The sequence below is a fragment of the Pantherophis guttatus genome, chromosome 5 (assembly GCF_059756535.1).
Source record: "Pantherophis guttatus breed Tessera chromosome 5, ASM5975653v1, whole genome shotgun sequence".
In the NCBI taxonomy this organism is placed as follows: domain Eukaryota; kingdom Metazoa; phylum Chordata; class Lepidosauria; order Squamata; family Colubridae; genus Pantherophis; species Pantherophis guttatus.
Window position 1 is genome coordinate 40520886 of NC_142067.1, and position 18952 is coordinate 40539837.

Here is an 18952-nt window from a genome sequence, read left to right on the forward strand (position 1 = left end):
CTGAGAAGAGACCTTTATCTTTATAAACAAAAGGAAACAAATAATCTTGGAAGGGATTCTAGAATATTAAGTACTGTGTTTTTTAAAAATAGAAATAGCATGCATTTTATTTCCAGTTGTTTAGCTCAGGGATTTTGAATCTATAGATTGTCCACATCCTTAAGTGGAAGATAACAAGCAACTTAGAAGTCGATCACTTTTTTAAAAAATTGCTTGGGCTTGCTCAAGCAACTCTGCCTAGGTAAACTTACAGCTGTCTTAATAGCCAAATTATGGACCAAAGCCTGGAGCAAGTTCTGGAAGATGCTGAAACCTGTGTTCCTACCCTTTTATTAGAACCCTCCACAGGCTGGTATAATGTTTAGTAGAAAAGCTGTAGCCCTTGGAGAGTATATGAAGGCATGTACATTTTAGTGAAATTCACACATTTAGTGCAATGTTTTTGTTGAATGGAAAACATTTTTAGGAAAAAAACTAAAGAAGGTGGAAGTTATAATCCAAATTATAAGACTAAGTCAAAAAAGCATGATGAAAGTTGTGTATTTTTTAGGAAGTGGTATATTTATTTCCCAGACAAATCGTGATAAAATCTGTAATTTAATATATGAAAGAGATTGCCAAATTCTTGAATAATTTTGTGGGGCTGGAGTTTGAAAATCTCTAGTGTGGTCTGCCTGTTGTTCAGTTTTAAGATTTATAGAATTTGAAACTAGGACAAAACATTGTCATTTTGGAAACTTTCATTTTAAAAATTAGCTATACAACATTACTTCACAACCATCATAACTCTTAGTAATATGAAAGTGATTAAAATATATTAAACATTTTTAAACCATTAAACAAACAGTTGCTGTCACTTTAGTTGAACCTCTTTTCTGGAAAGCATCTTTATTTTCCATTGGTTTGTTAAGAGAATCCTAGTTCAAGATCTTTCAGCAAACTTTCAAATAATTTTTCAAATTGTGCTCCAGTTTTACTATCTTTGCACAGATATAAGTAAAATATATATTCTTTTTTTCATAGCATTTTCCCACAAGTGCAGTGTCCACTTTTTTTATCCTTGTGAAATGTAGTTTTTGTTATTGGCTGGATGTGCCCTTGGGAAAAAATATTACAAAAATACAATCATGAAGATGATGTAGCAATCTGTTTTATTAGTTACAGAAATCTCTCACTTTTGTTTTTTCAATATTGTTGGAAAACAATTATTATTTCAGTATATTTTCTGTTGGCAAGCAAAACGGAAACAATCATACATGAATTGCATTATTATTGCTAGAAATATCAAGTCAGAAATTAAAGTTGTAATAGATATCCATGGATTATGAAGTTAATGAGTTACAGAATGGAAACAATTGCCATGTCAGATACTATTTAGATAGAAGATAGAATTCTTTATTGGACGCACAAGGAATTTGTCTGTGGTGCATATGCTCTCAGTGTACATAAAAGAAAAAAACATTAAGAATCCTATTTGCAAGAGTATTGTACTTTAGCTTAGTACAATGAAGATATGCTGTGTATATTTGAATGTCTTGGGATCAATTGCTGCATTTGTGATTCAAAGAATATTTGTTATCAGAGCTATTCCCATGCTTTCATGTTGGGAATGTCGTGGGAATAAACCAGGATTTTGGACTTGCTCAGGAGAATTTTCTTCTTTAGGAAAGCATGACTTCAATTTGAAGTGCATTTATAGTCCTTCCTGATAAACTAATCCAAAGACTGGCCTGTGTAGGGAGAGTTGAATTGGAGTATTTCGGTATTAAGATGGCTTAGTAGATGTTGCAACATTCAGTTCAATGGTTCACCACATGAGGCAGCCATAAAGAGATGCTAAACCTTCTTGACTCAGAGTTCCTGACTAAAAAAATGATGGCATTTGGTGCACTTGACTAGTTATCCCCCCTGCACTCTTTGGACATCTGCTACCATGGTGCCGAGTCAATGGACTGATGTAAGTTGTAGGCCAAAGTATCTCATATAGTTCATATTACAAAAGATCTGGATAGACTTGGCTAGAAATGCAATTCAGTATGTCAACTTTAAATGCTTGTACTGTGTGAAGTGTAGTGAAGTAGTGGGAAGCACTGAAACAGAAATAAGGCCTGTTTGTTCCACTGATAGAGGGACAGATATCGTGAGTGTGTCTAATGGGGTAAGAAGACTTCATCCCTGTGCCTTCCGTCTCTTGCTCCTGATTTTTTTTAAATAGTTTTAAATTTTAAATTGCATAATTTTAATACTTTCCATTTGCGTTTTTATAAGTTGTAAGCTGCTCAAAGTCAGCTTATAGGGGAGATGGGCAGCATAAAAATTAATTAATTAAATTAAGAAATAAAACCAAACCCAAAGAAATATGTATAATGCTCTCACCTCCTATTTGCCCCACAACAACTCTGTAATGTGGGTTAGCCTAAGAGAGACTAATTGGATCAAAATCACCCAGCTCACTTTTGTTTAACTACTAAACCAAATTGATTCTTTCCATAATGCAAAATGGTAAAAATTGAGAAGGGCAGAGTTGGGGTTTTTGGGGGGAAGGAGGAGGGTATTTATCCCTTTCAAGTAAATGCAGAATCTGTTGATAAATTCTTGGAATGTGAATGCTTGAAACTATTTTGTAAACATTCAGTTGGCTTGAAGAAAGGTACAGATAGTCCTCGACTTACAGGTATAACTATAATCGAACCCAAAATTTTCCTTGCTAAGCAAGACAATTGTTAAAGTGAGTTTTGCTCCATTTTATGACTTTCCTTGTTACAGTTGCTAAGTGAATCACTGCAGTTCTCAAGTTAGTAATATGGTTGTTAAATGAATCTGGCTTCCCCATTGATTTTGCTTGCAGAAGGTCACAAAAGGTGATCACATGATCTCAGGACATTACAGCTGTCATAAATACATGCCAGTTGCCAAGTGCCCAAATTTTGATCATGTAACCATAAGGATGCTGCAACAGTCGTTTAGAGTGAAAAAATGATCATACGTTAATTTTTTCAGTGCTGTTGTAACTTCAAATGTTCACTAAATGAGTGGTTGTAATTTGAGGATAGCTGTATTCCTTCTATTTAATTCTTTTTCTTCTCAGTGAACAAAGTTGTCTTTTCATTTAATGAGACTGAAAATATGGGTTGTTATATTGTCGTACCATATTTTCCTAAGACTAGGGTGTATATTTGCTTCTGCCTGTTTGAATTAAGGTTTAAGGAGAGAGGGAAGTGTATACTGCATACTGTTAGTATTATTTTAATCCTAAAATCTCCATTTATTTTTTTTTAAAAAAGATTCTTTCAGCATTTGAGATTCCTACTGGTATAGCATTATGGAAAGCTAAGCCAAACATATATGGATTTATGAATGGGAATGGGTCACATGTTTAAATGATTTTATTTAAAAATTGAAATTGAACAAAATCTCTGCAACTGAAATACTTATTTCCTTTTAAGGAAAATAAAATAAATGGCAACTCTTGCTTAGTATTCTTAGGATATAAAGAGAGTCTGCCAAAATCACTTGATAGGTCTTGAAAATACCTAGTCTTCAGGAGAAGCAGAATATGGTAGAGACTAGTTTTGCCTAGCCTAATTAGAAGTAGATACTTAAAAACCTTTTGGTGTCCAGCAAAGGTAATAAAAGTTATGCTGATTCCCTGCAGTTCTGTGACAAATAAGTCTTCCATTGTTTGATAGTTTTTGACATGGAATAAATTTAAAAGGATAGCCCTTGAGCATTGGAGAAAAAGAGAATTTACATAATAAATTCTGGATTGTTGCCCTAAATGCAATTCTAAATTCATTTCAAAAGACAAGTTTCTACCAGTTTAAGATGAAAGTACCTGGAATGAGTCATAAATGTGTTAAACACTGAAACCAAGTTAAAGCTAAGCAATTTTGCAGTCTATATATCTTTATGCTGTTCTGCTTTAATTAATGATCCAGCTGTAGGTGTCTAATGTAACTGTCCATTTATAGACTTGAAAGTCTTAAAATCTAACTTAAATTACCACAATGAAGGATTCTATCTTTCAGGATAATTTTTTCTGCGGCATTTGATAATTTTATATTTTAAATTCACAGTTGGTTTTCTTCTCTTTCAGTTTCCTGCCATGGTCGTATTGTGAAGGTGCCTGAAGGACCATTAATACGAGTTGAGGGGACCGAAGTGGTGATTCCATGTAATGTTAGTCAGTACGGTGGACCTAGTGAGCAGAACTTTGATTGGGAGTTTTTGGCAAATCTTGGTCAGGATTCTAAGTTTGTACACATATTAAGTACATGGGACCCTTGGTTTATGTCTCCGGAATATCAAGATCGGGTTAATAGGGGAGAGATCATGTTAAGGCGAAAAAGCAACAGTTCTGTGGAATTCGTGATTGGAAATATTCGTCCTACTGATCAAGGGATATACCGATGTACTACGCCCAGCACAGACAGTGTCGTCCAGGGAAACTACAATGATGTAGTTGAAGTTAAAGGTACTTCAACAGGGTGAGGGGTATTTACAGTTGGTAGTGGTTTAGTGTTTATTTTTAATATTCAAAGTTTAAATTTGTTTTAAATTGATTGGGGTTTTAAATCTGTCTGGGCCAAACAATTTTGTATGTATGTATTTTATTGTTGGCTGTTCACCGCCCTGAATCCTTCGGGAGTAGGGCGGTATATAAATCAAATAAAAGTAAAAAGTAAAAGTAAAGTGTAATTTTAAATATATTGTGTGGAATGTCTTGAATAGAAAATATAAATGGTCTAAATCTGAATAGATTTTAAATGTTGATATATTAAATATAGATATCTACATGTCATTTTCTTTGGAGATGGGAACAGAAAATCAGCAACTAGACATTGTACTCTGAATTAGGGTATGTGACCTGGCCACAGTTGAACCAGTGTACTTTTTTTCTGAAGGAAGGGGCCCATTGAAGGGATTTAGACTTAAACCAAAGTTTTTTAAATATTTTCTTACTGGTTTTATATATTTTATTAATAACTATGTTTCTAAGCAAATTGAATAATTGAATGTACAGTTCTATGGAAAAAGTATTTACTTCTTTTGAATTTTTGCATTGAATGTTAACATGTGAGTCCTACTAATATAGTTTCAGGCAAACGTTTATGCACCTCTGGTCAGATTACATTTTTCAAGAGTACCAAAGTTAACCTGGTCCAAAATTATACAGGACATCTTTTTGAAAATTTGAATGCATGCTTAGAACTGTGTATAAATTATAACTGTGCAAGCAAATTTGCAAAAAGATGTTATGTTTAGCTTTGTAGCTTTCTATGTAGACATTGTTTAGTTAGGAAGTAATTGAAGCAAACAATTTGCCCAGGGTTGCCTAAGGGTTTGAATGCAACTATATGTATAAATAAAGCCTGAGAATATAACACTAAATAGTATTCTGGTTTGATGTATGTCATAATCAAAGTAATACTTCATGTGTGTCAGTATGAAAAAGCTATTGCCTCCTTAGATTCAGTGTTTATAGTGCTTTCTGCAATTGGTTATTGCAGAATCAATCATAAAATAGGTATTTTGACCCATTCTTTCATGGCAAACCTCTTCAACTTCAGTTTATATCATAAACTGTTCATTCTTGTATCTTGCCATAAATTAGCTATTTATGTTAGCCTATTATTTCTTGTCTATAAAATTCTTGTTGCGCTGATATCCACATGATTTCAGGTACAACCTGGGTTTATATCTATTCCATAATCCTAATTTGGCACATCAAACATGCTATGTTAATAATGATTTTTAAAATTCACATTAGCCTTGACCTTGGCATACCACAAAAAGCTTTGGCACCCAGGTCATGTCCTTATCTCAAGAAGCATCTATGTCTCAGTAGCAGCCAACTCTTCCATCCAAACTGGAAATATGTACAACAAAATTTAAATTGGATAGATCCATTCCTCCTCTTTCTTTGCATCTTGTAATACCTTATTTTTCACTCTGCAATTTTTACCCTGCCACGCAAATTTACATATGACCTTTTGCCGTTGTTCACATGAGAAACTGTGACTGTTGTGGAGGGTTACTGCCCCATCCAAAACCTCGTTGGCCCATCTCACACCCACTGCCAATTCCCTGCTGACGCCCTGTCCCCACCCATGCCAACACTGCTGCGGGCCAGACAGGGACAGCCCATAAACTGGATGTAGCCTGCAGGCTGTAAAATACCCGGTCTGGTTTAAAATGGTACATCAGTTGTCAAAACAAGTATTGTCTGAAACAAAAACATTCTAGACAAGACATTCATTTTTATGACAGAAATTTTATTTTCTCCATCTTAACTTGTCTTAATGTAGTTGTTTTGAAAAAAACCCTATGCAGTTCATATTTATTACATTGTTACCCAGATACTTTACCTTTTTCTCAATCTTCAAACATGTTTTGATCGTTAGTTCTACTTAATCTTCTATTTTTATAGTTTGGTTAACATGTTAGTTTTCCCTTTATTAATTTTGAAACTTAGTAATGCACAAATTTCTTTTAAATTGTTACTATTTCAATTCTCTTTAAAGGAACCAACACTCAGTCATATGACATAGTGCCTTAATTTATACATTTCTTTTTTAAGATTTAATCCCACTAATTTTCATTTTATCTCATATCTCTTCAGTTTTCAAAACTAAAATAAAGAGAAGAGATAGTAGGTATGGGAAACTGTTCATTATAATTATGTGCTTGACAATCGTCTTTTTTCTAAATAGTGATTGCAGATGGCTTAACTGTTACTGGATCGAACTTCTACTCCTCATCAACTTGGAACGTATCAGAAGGAGATACATTTCAATTACGTTGCTCAGCTTCTACCAATTCTACTGAACACACCCATCTGCAAGTGTCTTGGGAGTTCAAGAGTAACCATGTTTGGCAAGAAATCCTTTCCCTGACGCACGAGGGCAAGTTCCGGACTGGCTCAGAATATAGTGACCGCTATATCAGTGGGGATGTGCGCCTGGATGCTATGGCTAATGACATTTACAGCCTGTCTCTGTCCCAGGCTCTTCCAACAGACGAAGGCGCTTATAGGTGTCGAGTGAGTGAATGGGTTAAAGGGGCAGATGGTTCATGGCAAAGGATCCAAGAGAAAACTGCTGATATAGTAAATTTGGTGGTGAAACCGACTTGTGAGTATGCAATGTTCATTTCTGCTGCAGTAATACCATAGATACTATATGATGTGTGTAATGTTAGCTACAGCATGAGAAATTGGCCTGATTAAGATATATCTATCACCAGTGGTGGGATTCTGCCGGTTCTAGGCGGTTTGTCCGAACCGTTTGTTAAATTGCTGGCTCGCCCCGCCCCTTGCCAATAAATAGTGGGGCGGGGCGAGGGGCGGACAAGCCAGTAATTTAACAAACGGTTCGGTGTTTTTTTGTAATTTATTGGCCTCACAGCACACCGAATCGTTTGTTAAATTGCTGGCTTGCCCACCCCTCGCCCTGCCCCGCCTCCCACCCGTGCGGTGTCAGCCTACCCTAGCCCAGGAGTGGGCAATTGTGACTCTTTTACAACCTGTGGACTTCAACTCCCACTAGCCCATTCTGGAGAATTCTGGAGAATTCTGGGAATTGATGTCCACAAATCTTAAAGCTGCCAAGTTTGAAGACCTCTGTTTTATATATAATAAGCAGCCCCGGCTATTTCCCGAGAAATGTCTCCCTTTCCTTCCTTCCTTCCTTCCCATTCCAGAAACTGAGAGGGAATTAATTTCCCGCTGGCTCTGACCAATTTAATGGGGGCGATCCTGGGTTTCACTGCGGCTCTCTCAGGGCGCGATGGCATTCCCTTGCCTGGTAAGGGGCAATGCTGAGGGATGCTGAAGTGATGTCGGAGTTGGCTCCACCACGGAGGCAGGAAGAAAGTGGGGCTGGATTGATTGATCGAAGCGAGGCAGCAAATCTGCGGAGAGAGCCAGGCCTGCCGATCTGCGAGAAGCCAGAACTCGCGCTTGGGCCATTGATTTGAGCAAGTTAGGCTGGCTCAGCCCCCCCCCCAATCATGAGTTGCTGCCTCGGCGCAGAAAGAGGGGGCGATCCTGAAGTTGCGCCACATCAATGTAGATCCCAATCTAGATTGCACTCTGAATGTTGTGACTGAAGTTCCTCCAAAACTAGGGGAGATTCAGCTTTAGGAAGAGAGGAAAAGACTCTGGGCGGAAAGCCGGGTGTGTGTGTGTGGGGGGGCTTTGCTTTACCATCTTCTAAGGCTCTGGAGGATTTAAGTAGCTTAACTGTGCTTGCTTGCCAATAGCAGAATTACAGAGTTGGAAGGGACCTTTGGAGGTCTTCTAGTCTAGAGATCTCCAACCTTGGCAACTTTCTCTGCCTGGGCCTGATCCTTCCGGAAAGGCAGGGGGTCTCTCCGAATAGGATCCCCTCCCCAAAAGGCTGTCCCCAAAGCCCTAGCTCAGAGGTCTTCAAACTTGGCAGCTTTAAGACTTGTGGATTTCAACTCCCAGAATTCTCCAGCCAGCATAGTTGGCTGGGAAATTCTGGGAGTTGAAGTCTTCCAGGCTTAAAGTTGCCAAGGTTGGAGATTTCTGGACTAGAAGATAATTCATGGCATAAATAATGACCGGTCAAAAGTGTGAGGACCTGTCAGAAATCACTTTTTTCAGCCCTCTGGGTAGTCTCTATGTGCATATGGACTACTCAGAGGGCTGAAAAAGTTATTTTTGACCTGTCCTTGCACTTTTGACCAGTCCTTGAACTTACGACTGTCCTCACATTTTACGTTTTGCGCCCTATCTTGTCATCATGGTGAAGAGAAGTAGTGGTGAAATGACTGACACGGTTGTTAAGAATGCCGCAACAGGCATAAATGTAAGGATGGTAATAAGTGCAAGGACCGGTCAAAAGTGTGAGGATCAGTCAGAAATAACTTTTTTCAGCCCTCTGAGTAGTCCCTATGCACATAGCCATGCCCACCCGGTCACATGACCAGCTAGCCACACCCACCCAGTCATATGACCACCAAGCCACACCCCCAACTAAGCCACACCCACAGAACCGGTTATTAAAAAAATTGAATCCCACCACTGTCTATCACTGATTCATATGCATACATACAGACACGCAGGCACACATATTTAACTTATGAACACATTTTTATTGTCCTATTGGATGTTAAATTAGATATTCGAAAAGAATATAAGGACAAATTTACAGATTGTAATTGTTATTAAATAGTGGAACAGGATGGATTTTAAATAAAAGTTGGACAATCTTTTCCACAGTATGGACTGACGATTCCTGCCTTGGTCAGGGGCTGGACTAGCAGATCTCTGACGTCCTCTTCCAACTCTAGGTTTATAAAATTCTTTGAATTGGTATGGCAGAACTTCAAAATGTTGCATTTGAATTTTATTCTATTTTTATCAAAATAAGCTACCTAAAAGTTCAACTGAGATCAACTTTTTCATATTTTAAAAGCTGCAGGAGAATAATCACTGAATCTTAGTAGGGTTTAGGACTTCATACTAAAAGAGTTCAGGTTGCCTGCTTTTATGTTATATTTCCATGGAAAAAGTATTTTATTTAAGGAGACATTTTATGATTAACTGATTTGACTGCTTTGTTGGATTTTTAATTATTTTGAGTGATGTTTACTATGGTGATATTTTAATGATATCTTTATGGTTTTAACTTTGGATTTCATACTGAATTACTTAATTTAAACATTGTTTTTGGTCAGGAGATTAGTGTATACATCACTCTAGTATTATTACTGCTTTAATAAACACAGTCTTCCATTATTCATATAGCAACTCATAGAATAAAAGGCAAGTATCATTTCTGAGGTAACCAATAAGCAAGTTGGTTTCTTGACAAATCAGATTATGATATATTTAGACATATGCACAGAAAACTATTGTAATGTTTTAAATATAACAGAACATTTATAAACTGAAGTATAGGTTTGGTTTAATAATATTTGCAAAATTTGGATTGCCTTTTTTGAGCTCTTTCAGGTGCCTGCAAAAGTTTTAGACACCCTGATAAAATTAAATGTTTCTTGAATCACTAAATGAATAGAAACTGATACAGCTTATACATGGTACAAAGACAAACACAATGTTTTTAATGCAACTTGGAATGCATGCTTAGTATTTGCATGCAGTTTTTTTACAGATTAAAACCAAAACAAAGAATACAACAGGTGCAAAAGCCTGAACACCTTTGCATGCAATAACAATTGCATGCGTACTAGGTTTGAACCTCTCCTCAGATTTTCAATAATATTCACATCTGAGGGCTATCCTTTATTTTCTGTAAGTACTTTTGTGGTTGATTTTAGATTGTTTTTTTAAAGTAATGGTGTAAACCACTTTTTGGTGTTAATTTTTTTCATTGATTGAGGAATCTCAGGTTCTAAGATATGTTGGTATTTAATTGAATCAGTTGAATCATTTCTGTCTGCACAATATTTCATCAACTGCAGAACCAATCCCTCATAGTTAACAGTTGGCAAGGTGGCTCTTTAGTATTTTATCCTTTCCCCCCCCACAAACCACTGTTTGTGGTTACGGCAAACTGACAAATTTTTGTTTTATCAGGCTGTTTCAGACTCATTGAAAATTGTATTTTCTAGACAAATTACTTTAGTTATGAAGCTAGAGGAAAGGTTTCCTTCTGATATTTCTTCTTTGTGGGTTATCATTGTATAAGCCACATACTCCAGTGTCAGCCAGCGTTTTCAGCAACCTATTTGCAGTGACATGTACGTTCCATTTTGTTGATGGAAACTGGACTGGCCAGTTTTGGAGAAGTTAGAGAAGAGATTTTTCTTGGTTTTCAAGCATCATATTGGATTGCACATATCAAACATCAAAGGAGACTTGTGAAAAAGTGACTGAATTTACAGTATGTAATTTAATAAAGTATCATCTATTGAAAAGACATCTAAAGAGTAGCTTACATTTAAAATGTCTTTAAGGTAGTCTACTTTTGTATTTCAGCTGAAAAATATTTATGTCTGGAGTATCACAGCATAAGAGAAAAAATTGTGGCATTAATTGCAAGAAAACTGAAGCTGTAATGTATATTTGCATACACTTATTATACAAGTAGAAACCAGTTGAACTAGATAAGTTAGTGCTTTAACTGTGTTACTCAGCAATACACATGTTTGCCCATGAATACTAATATATATGCAGCTAATTATATGCACTTGTACAAGTTGTCAGGGACACAGTTGGTGAACTACAAATCAAGTAACTCTTGGAAGTTAACAATAATCCTTGATCTTGTTTCCTTCATCTCCTACTCCCAATTCTGCAGCTTTAGATGTGTTCATCACCAGAAGCAATATATCTGTGATGGAACGAGAATCCCTTGAACTTACCTGCAACATCACAACAGACAGAAGTGGTATTTTCCAAACAGAAATCACATGGTACTTCAATGAATCTCCAGATGGCACCATGGCAGAGGCTCAGGTTTTGCTAAATGCTGACCGGGATTTGGTAATTAGTGACTCCACCTTTATCAGCCCCAGCCATGTAGATCGAAGTAATTACAACCTGTTGATGCGTGATGTAGGCACTGAAAACTCTGGTTACTACTACTGTCAAGCAGCTCTGTGGGTGCCACAACACAATGGCAGCTGGCACAAGGTAGCAGAGAAGATATCAGTACCAGTCACTGTGGAGGTGGTGACATTGGGTGAGTAATTGGATATGAAAGTAAACAAACCTTTGAATTAAGCTTAGCTACTTGTGATTATGTGGCACTTCTGTGCATTTTCTTGCCATTTGCAACTTCTGTGGACAGTTATGACTGGGTTATTATTTGATTTTGATGGGAATGAAACATTTGAAGGCCAACCATTAAGCTACAATAATTGTAATTTATTTTTTATGTTTCACAGTTTAAAAAAGAGAGGCCATTCAATGGTAACAATATTTTTCTTAAGGTTTAGACTGAAAAAAGGTGGTTAAAATCAAAAATATAGATGTTTTGACAAATATTTGAAGATAAATACCTTTGCTTTGCTTGTGTCTGATTGATTATGTATATTTTAATTTGGTATTGGTTTTTTAATGAACGTTATGAGGAATTATGGTTTTTGGTGCATTTTTGTTTTATATTTTGAACTTGAGAACTTCAAAGAGATATCAGTCAGAAGATGTTAGATGGGAGATTTAAATCAATTGTAATAATGTTTTAAATTACTGAATTTTCTTATCAGTTCATGTTCACTTAAGCAGCACTTGCTATGATCTAGAAAGCAGAACATACAAACATCTAAATTACATTTTCACAATTTCACAGATCAGATCTCAATTGGTTCAGTCAGTTGTTTGTCTTGAAATTTTCCTTTTAACTTGCTTATTTTATCTTTGGATAATGAAACATAGTGTAAAAAGAGACAGATATTATTTTTCAAATTTATGCTTCAATTAGGTTTTTCATCTTGGAATTAAATTGCAACATTTGAATTCAGATTCAAATAATTCTTGAGATATATTTCTGTATTTGATGAAACAAATGCAAATTATCACACAATATAAAAAGAGAACTGGGTGAATATCAGACTTGTATAGACAAAAAAACTTATAATTTCAGTATTTTTATATAACTATATAAATATTTTGTTGTTGATAATTTTTATTCTACTTTCTGAACTGGACTCTTAAGCTGCTGAGATCCTTCTTTTCTGTAAATATACTAAAAAATTAACATTTAACATTTAAGCATAAGTGTTAGAGAAAATTAAAGCACATGTTGGTGAAGATCCATGTGGTTCTATAAAGTTTTTCTTGATATACCAAGATCTTTTTTAGAATTAAAAAATCTAATAAAACATGAAGTTTATTCATGTTTTACTTTTTAGTTAGAATCCAGATAATTCTGGATAGGTTTTGAAACAGTGAAATGGCAAAGCTGAAGTGGTTGTTGTATTTATTGCCCAAGTTACCTTAAATCCAGTAGTTTTTGTGTAACTGATTGTATTTACAGTTCACTGAGATTTGGGATGCTAAATTGTAATATTGTTGATTCTGATTTAGCATGACATGTGATGAAATCTCCAGGGGATTGTATGCTGTTTCTTCTTTCTAGGAATTGCTTTGCATCTAATATTACATCATTATGTTGCAATGACTATGAGTGAGTTGAGACACAGGTTTAAGCCTGTGGGAAAATTGGTTGATGGAGTATTATATAGATGGAGTGTTATATATGTTATTTTCCATTCCTGAAAGGCAGGCAGAATGCAAATAAAAATGCCAAAATAAACTAGCTAATAAATCTAATAGGTTTAAGATTAGTGAAACAAAAATGCGTTAAACAACTATCAGCTATTTAAATTTTATTTCTGTTTTTTTTCTTTCCTTAATATATGTTGTTTTCTTATACCTTTTTAATTGTAAGCTTCCCACTATGTAGTCAGGTGACCTTGAAACTGAAATTATAAATAAAATTTGAAAAAGATCCAGAAATGAAAATGACCCAATTCCCTCCTTTTTTATATACATAAATGGAGGTAAGAGAACAAATTAGTTTTCTCATAAGGCATATTTCACAACTAAATACAAGAGAATTTAAGAGATTGTAATATGAAGACTGTAAATTCTTAAAATAGAGGGAGATCACTGTCTTGCTGATAGTTGGAGAAATAGGGCCTTTCGGGCAGCAATTGTCTGCATTTTAGTAGTGCACAGAAAAAGAACAACTTTCTCTGAAGGTCCACTGGCTTCTGTGCAGCCCAGAGGAAAGATGGACCATTTCATGTTTTCTGCTAGCTAATCCTGCCTGCTAAGCTAGGCAGATTTAAAGAAGGGAAGAACAACTATTTTCCAATAAAGTTCCATTTCTGATATTATCTTGTAGTCTTCCCTACTCTCAAGTTGGCTTAAACAGAAGACTTCTATTCTGCTTTTGAAAAGTTGTCCTTAGCCAGTGGGAGCTTCTGCTTCTTTATATTACAATTATTACTTGGGTTTAGGTGAAGGTAAAGGATAAAGCTATTTTTAATGACCTTGTATTGCCTGGGGGAGCAAAGTAGGAGAGGAATTCTCATCATCAGAGATACATAAATTGTATCCAAATTTCATCAGCAGCCTCCTTCTCTTCCTTGATAGAAGTTTGAGAGCTTGGCTGGGTATTAATTCATTGAACTGTCAGCAAGGCTGTTCTTTGACAGTTGACAGAGTGCAGGAATGAGGCTTATCCAGCAAGCTTTTATTCCTTCCTTCTAAATCCTCAGTCAGAGAGTCAGTGTCAAGAGCAGAGCTGGAACACTATTCTCAAAGTCAAAATTTTATCTAGCAATCCACTTCTATAGACCTTCCAAATATTTGTGGAGTTGGCTAAAACTTCATTTCCCTACAACTTTATTCTCATTCTTATCAGAGTAAAAAGCAGTTATTCACCTTTCCATGTTGGAAACTATCCAGTTTTGTAAACTATAGCATTGTCTGCAACAACTCTAGTGATTTATACTACGGCCACATACATATTTATCCATTTTAATATCTGAATATATCTAGTAAGAGAAGGAGAAAATCAAAATTACATGTGATAATGATATTATGAGATATAGTTCAACTTTAAAAGTTGTTAGATTCATTTAGTGCAACTTGATGTTACTTCAGAGCTATTTAGCATCACAAGTAAATCAAAGTGTGTGACTGTTTAACATGGGTGTCAAACTCACGTCGTCAGGGCGGCATCACATGATGTATTGGAACTTTTTTCCCCTTCGGTAAACCGGGTATGGGCGTGGCCAGCATGTTACGCATCCGGCCCATGGGCTGGGAGTTTGACAGCCCTGGTCTAACATATATTCGTTTGGTTGATATTTTCCTCTGTTAATACAGCATTGATAGGAAATAACAGCAATTAAAACTCTGCAAAAAAAAAAAAATCTGGTATGTTGATATATGTAAGCCACAAAATGTTAATTTTGTGCCTTATATATATCATATTTTGTGGCTTACATATATCATAAATTGCAGAAACAAACAAGTTTCTCAGTTTGAAATGTGAAATTCAAAATGTTTTGAATTTTAGAAAAAGTCCTTGCATATATTGACTCAGTATCTTTATTAAGTCAATTGAGGGTTTATGAAATAGTAACAATCTTTATCATTATTCCTTAATTGAAAGCTAAAAATATAAACACAGGTGGCTTAATAAAGAAATATGTTTTATTTTTATCCTCTCTTGATCAACATGAAAGGATGTTTTAAGTATTTGTGTGATTATTTTACAAAATAATCAGCTTTAAAAAATTGTACTACACAATCTGCCTTTTGTTAGTTGCCTAGCAAATACAGGTAGTTGTCGATTTACAACAGTTCATTTAGTGACCGTTCAAAGTTACAATGGCACTGAAAAAAGTGAGATGACCATTTTTCACAGTTACAACCTTTGTAGCATCCCCATGATGATGTGATCAAAATGTAGATGTTTGGCAATTGGTTCATATTTATGACCATTGCTGTGACCCAAGGTCATGTGATCACTTTTTGCAACCTTTTGACAAGCAAAGTCAATGGGGAAGCCAGATTCACTTAACAACCAAGTTACTAACTTATTAACTGCAGTGATTTACTTAACAACTGTGACAAGAAAGGTAAAATGGGGCAGAATTCACCTAACAAATGTATCACTTAACAACAGAAATGTTGGTCTCAATTGTGATCATAAGTCAAGGGCTAGCTGTAATACCATGAAGAATTAGACATAATTAGCTGATGGTACAATCCAAATCCTTGCCATGACTGGTGAAATACTAAAGAAGCTTTGCAATTTGAAATCATGATGTATGTAGAAATACAATCTATATTCTGTATTGGTACTGTTTCATACTTTTAATTGTTACTTTGGCTTTTTTTGTGTTTTCTCAAAACCTACATAGAACCAAATTACTACGTGTTTTTGAATGCTTCTAAAACACCCCTGTTTGCTGAGGATCCCACAGAGCTTGAATGTAGGATCATGGAAGTACAGAACACCGAGACAAATGTTTGTTTCACTGTGTCCTGGTACTATAGGATGCCCACACGAAGTGATGAAGTGGTAGAATATGAACTTCTGGCCACTATGGATGCAGACTGGACACTAGTACTTGGAGAGAAAAGCAAACAACGTGCTCAGAATGGGGAAATTATTTTCTCTAAACCAAAGGTAGACACCTTCCGCTTACGAATCCAATGGACTTCTGAAACAGACAGAGGAGAATATTATTGTGTAATTTCATCATGGAGCAGACAGCGCAACAACAGCTGGATAAAGATCAAGGATGTGGCTTCTATGCCTGTAAGCATTTTATGGTCTACACAAGGTAGGATTTCTCAATTCTGACTTTAAATGTGTGGGTTAGGGTTGGTGCAAATTGATGATGAAAAAAAATAAAGGTTTTTGATAAGTTGTACATCATTTCCCACAGCCATCTTTGAAATGAAGAAAGCAGAATAGCCAAACGTACAAATGACCAGCAGGATGACATTTAATAAGAATAATAAATAGCTACCAGTATAAGGTTAAGATACTTTTATTAGGAGAGGAGATATATATATATATATATTGCAAGCCTTGTTTCTTTAAACATCTTGCCAAGAAGCAGCCTGAAGTATATCTAAGGAGAATGTGTACTCCAGAGGACATAATGGCCTTGAGGTAATTCTTGTGTCCTTAGTGTTACAAAGAATGGGACAAGACAATAAAGCATGTTCTTTTTAGATATCAAAAGGCATGACTCATTCAGCAGACTGAATGCATAGGATGAAGCTTTGTAGCTTTTTAAACACCAACAAAATAGTGATAATCTAAACCCTTGTTGATAACAGCTCAAAAAAAAAATTATAATGTATTCAATTGTAATTCTCTGAAATCTCTCAAGCCTCTCAATTGTTTTGCTTCAAAAGACTAATATGGGTATTTGCTTTCAACTTTTAAAACATTAAATTTGATGGTTTAAATTGTGAAAAATCTGAAAGTGAAGGTTTAAATTTAAGAACTAGAATAAATTTAATTTTGTTGCACACTCTTGGAAAGACTTGAGAAATAAAACTCCTTTGCCTAGCACCAAAATTATAACTTAGCCCCTGTTATGTGATCGGCCTTATTTCAGCTGATCTGATAAAATGTTAACTGAGTTAACTGAAAAAAGCTCTAATGTTTTCCAGATAGTCTTCGTTACATATATTGTTGAATATACAATTTACAAGCCATTTTTTTCCTTCAGATTAGTTACAGTCTTCTCATAAAAAAAAATCAAAAGTATATTTTTATTCATTTTAGTCTCTAATTGCCCTCTGTAATCACCTATGCGAATAACATAAGGGTAAGACTTTAAGAGAGTTGACACTAAATTAAACAATATAATAACCCAATTTAAAGCAGCTCACATTTTAATGCATTTGGATAGTCAGCAACTGAAGATGTGGATATTTCTTTATTCATAATGGGTAGTTCTAATGTATTGATTTGAAAATATTCTAGAGCTCCCTGATCCACCAGTTCCTTGTTCGTTGCTGCAATTCTAGGCTCCATTTTTGCGGAGATGCCGTCAGTCCACTATTCCTCCCCTCTAAGTTAAAAAGCGGAAAGATTTATTTTATTGTCATCTGTGGTGTAGTTGAAACTTCAGAGAAACTAGTATTGTCTTTTGCAATGTTTTTTGACAACTTAGAATTTAGATTGCTGAATTTTCTCAGTGGAGAGAATTCCTGATTCAATTCACTTTAAAGCATCTGGCTTTTGATCAATTTACAGTAGTATATTTTCCTTAGTATGTTATTTTTCTTAACAGAGAATAAAGCATGATCATTTTTCAGTTCTATAGCTGAGTTGCCATGCAATCAGACAACACACACAAGTATGTTTCACAAGCATGAATTAAGATCATACATAATCCTAGCAATGTACATTTCTTCTTCTATAGATTGAGCATGAGGTACCTTTTTAAACTAGAACCTAGAGCAGTGATTGTGATTCTTTGCTCCTTATTGCTAGTATTTTGATAATCAGTGGTAGTGAGAATCTCTGCCTAATCAATTTGAAAGTACTTCTGGAGATTTGGGGAGTGAAAACAGTGATGGTGTGGAAAGGGACTAATTTCAGAAGTTGAATATTATCCATTTCACATACTACAGCCAAGTTTTAGATATACATAAATGAACTTAAGCCATAAATTGATAACAGAAATTGTTTTGAGGGGTTGGATATAACTTTCAAAGCTGCTAGATGTCCCAATTTGTGTTCTTCTGACAGGAAATAAAAATAGTAATCTAATAACCAGAAAAGTACAAGAAATGTTATGGTCCTTTCATTGAGCTCTGCATACTTTCCAATCCTCATTGGTGTTTTTCTCTTTTCCATGGCATTGGTTATATGTGTGTTGGAGGAGCTTCATTCATAGGGTCCTTATGAGGAACAGATTGCATTTCATAGTTAGAAACAGCCTTATCATATGTTAGTTGGTTTTTAGCAGTGGAAGATGCTAAGGCTCCCTTTGTGGAAGGGAGTTTTTTCTCTCTCTAATAAATCATGAATGTTTAGAATGTAGCATGCTACAACTCCATGGCTGATTTTAGCTGTTTTAACAGTCTACTCTACTTTGATATTTACTAAAATCCACTAATTGGAGTCTTTAAAAAAGATACACAGGAAAATAGATCTAAGTCCAAGAATGTCAATTTCATCTAGTCTCTGTATCTATAATTTCTACTTTCAGGGGTATTTATTAAAAAGTTTTGTTGATAAACTGCAGTCTTCTGAAAATCCTCTCTAATTCTCCAAGTGTGTCCAGATATGCTTTCCATCTGCCTTTGTTTTTAGACCAAGGATGAGCAGAGATAGATCAATAACTAGTGGTAAATTCCTATTTAATGCCTGACTAACAGTGGTTCATAAAAATTGGGGCTTTCATACTGGATTCTGTTGTGTTTCTATGGCAGAGGCAACTATCCACATGTCCCAGTTTGTCATCT

The 18952-nt window shown here is 35.4% G+C and overlaps 1 protein-coding gene across 2 annotated transcripts in view; it reads left to right on the plus strand.

The window, feature by feature from the left end:
• The window catches only part of PTGFRN (prostaglandin F2 receptor inhibitor), a 110064-nt gene that overhangs the window by 29461 nt on the left and 61651 nt on the right, over window positions 1-18952 (plus strand). For both annotated transcript variants that reach the window (XM_034414185.3, XM_087894987.1), the window contains exons 2-5: window positions 4097-4474; window positions 6714-7133; window positions 11292-11675; window positions 15877-16302. In XM_034414185.3, coding sequence (XP_034270076.2) covers window positions 4097-4474; window positions 6714-7133; window positions 11292-11675; window positions 15877-16302 — 1608 coding nt within the window. The remainder of the gene's footprint in view (window positions 1-4096; window positions 4475-6713; window positions 7134-11291; window positions 11676-15876; window positions 16303-18952) is intronic.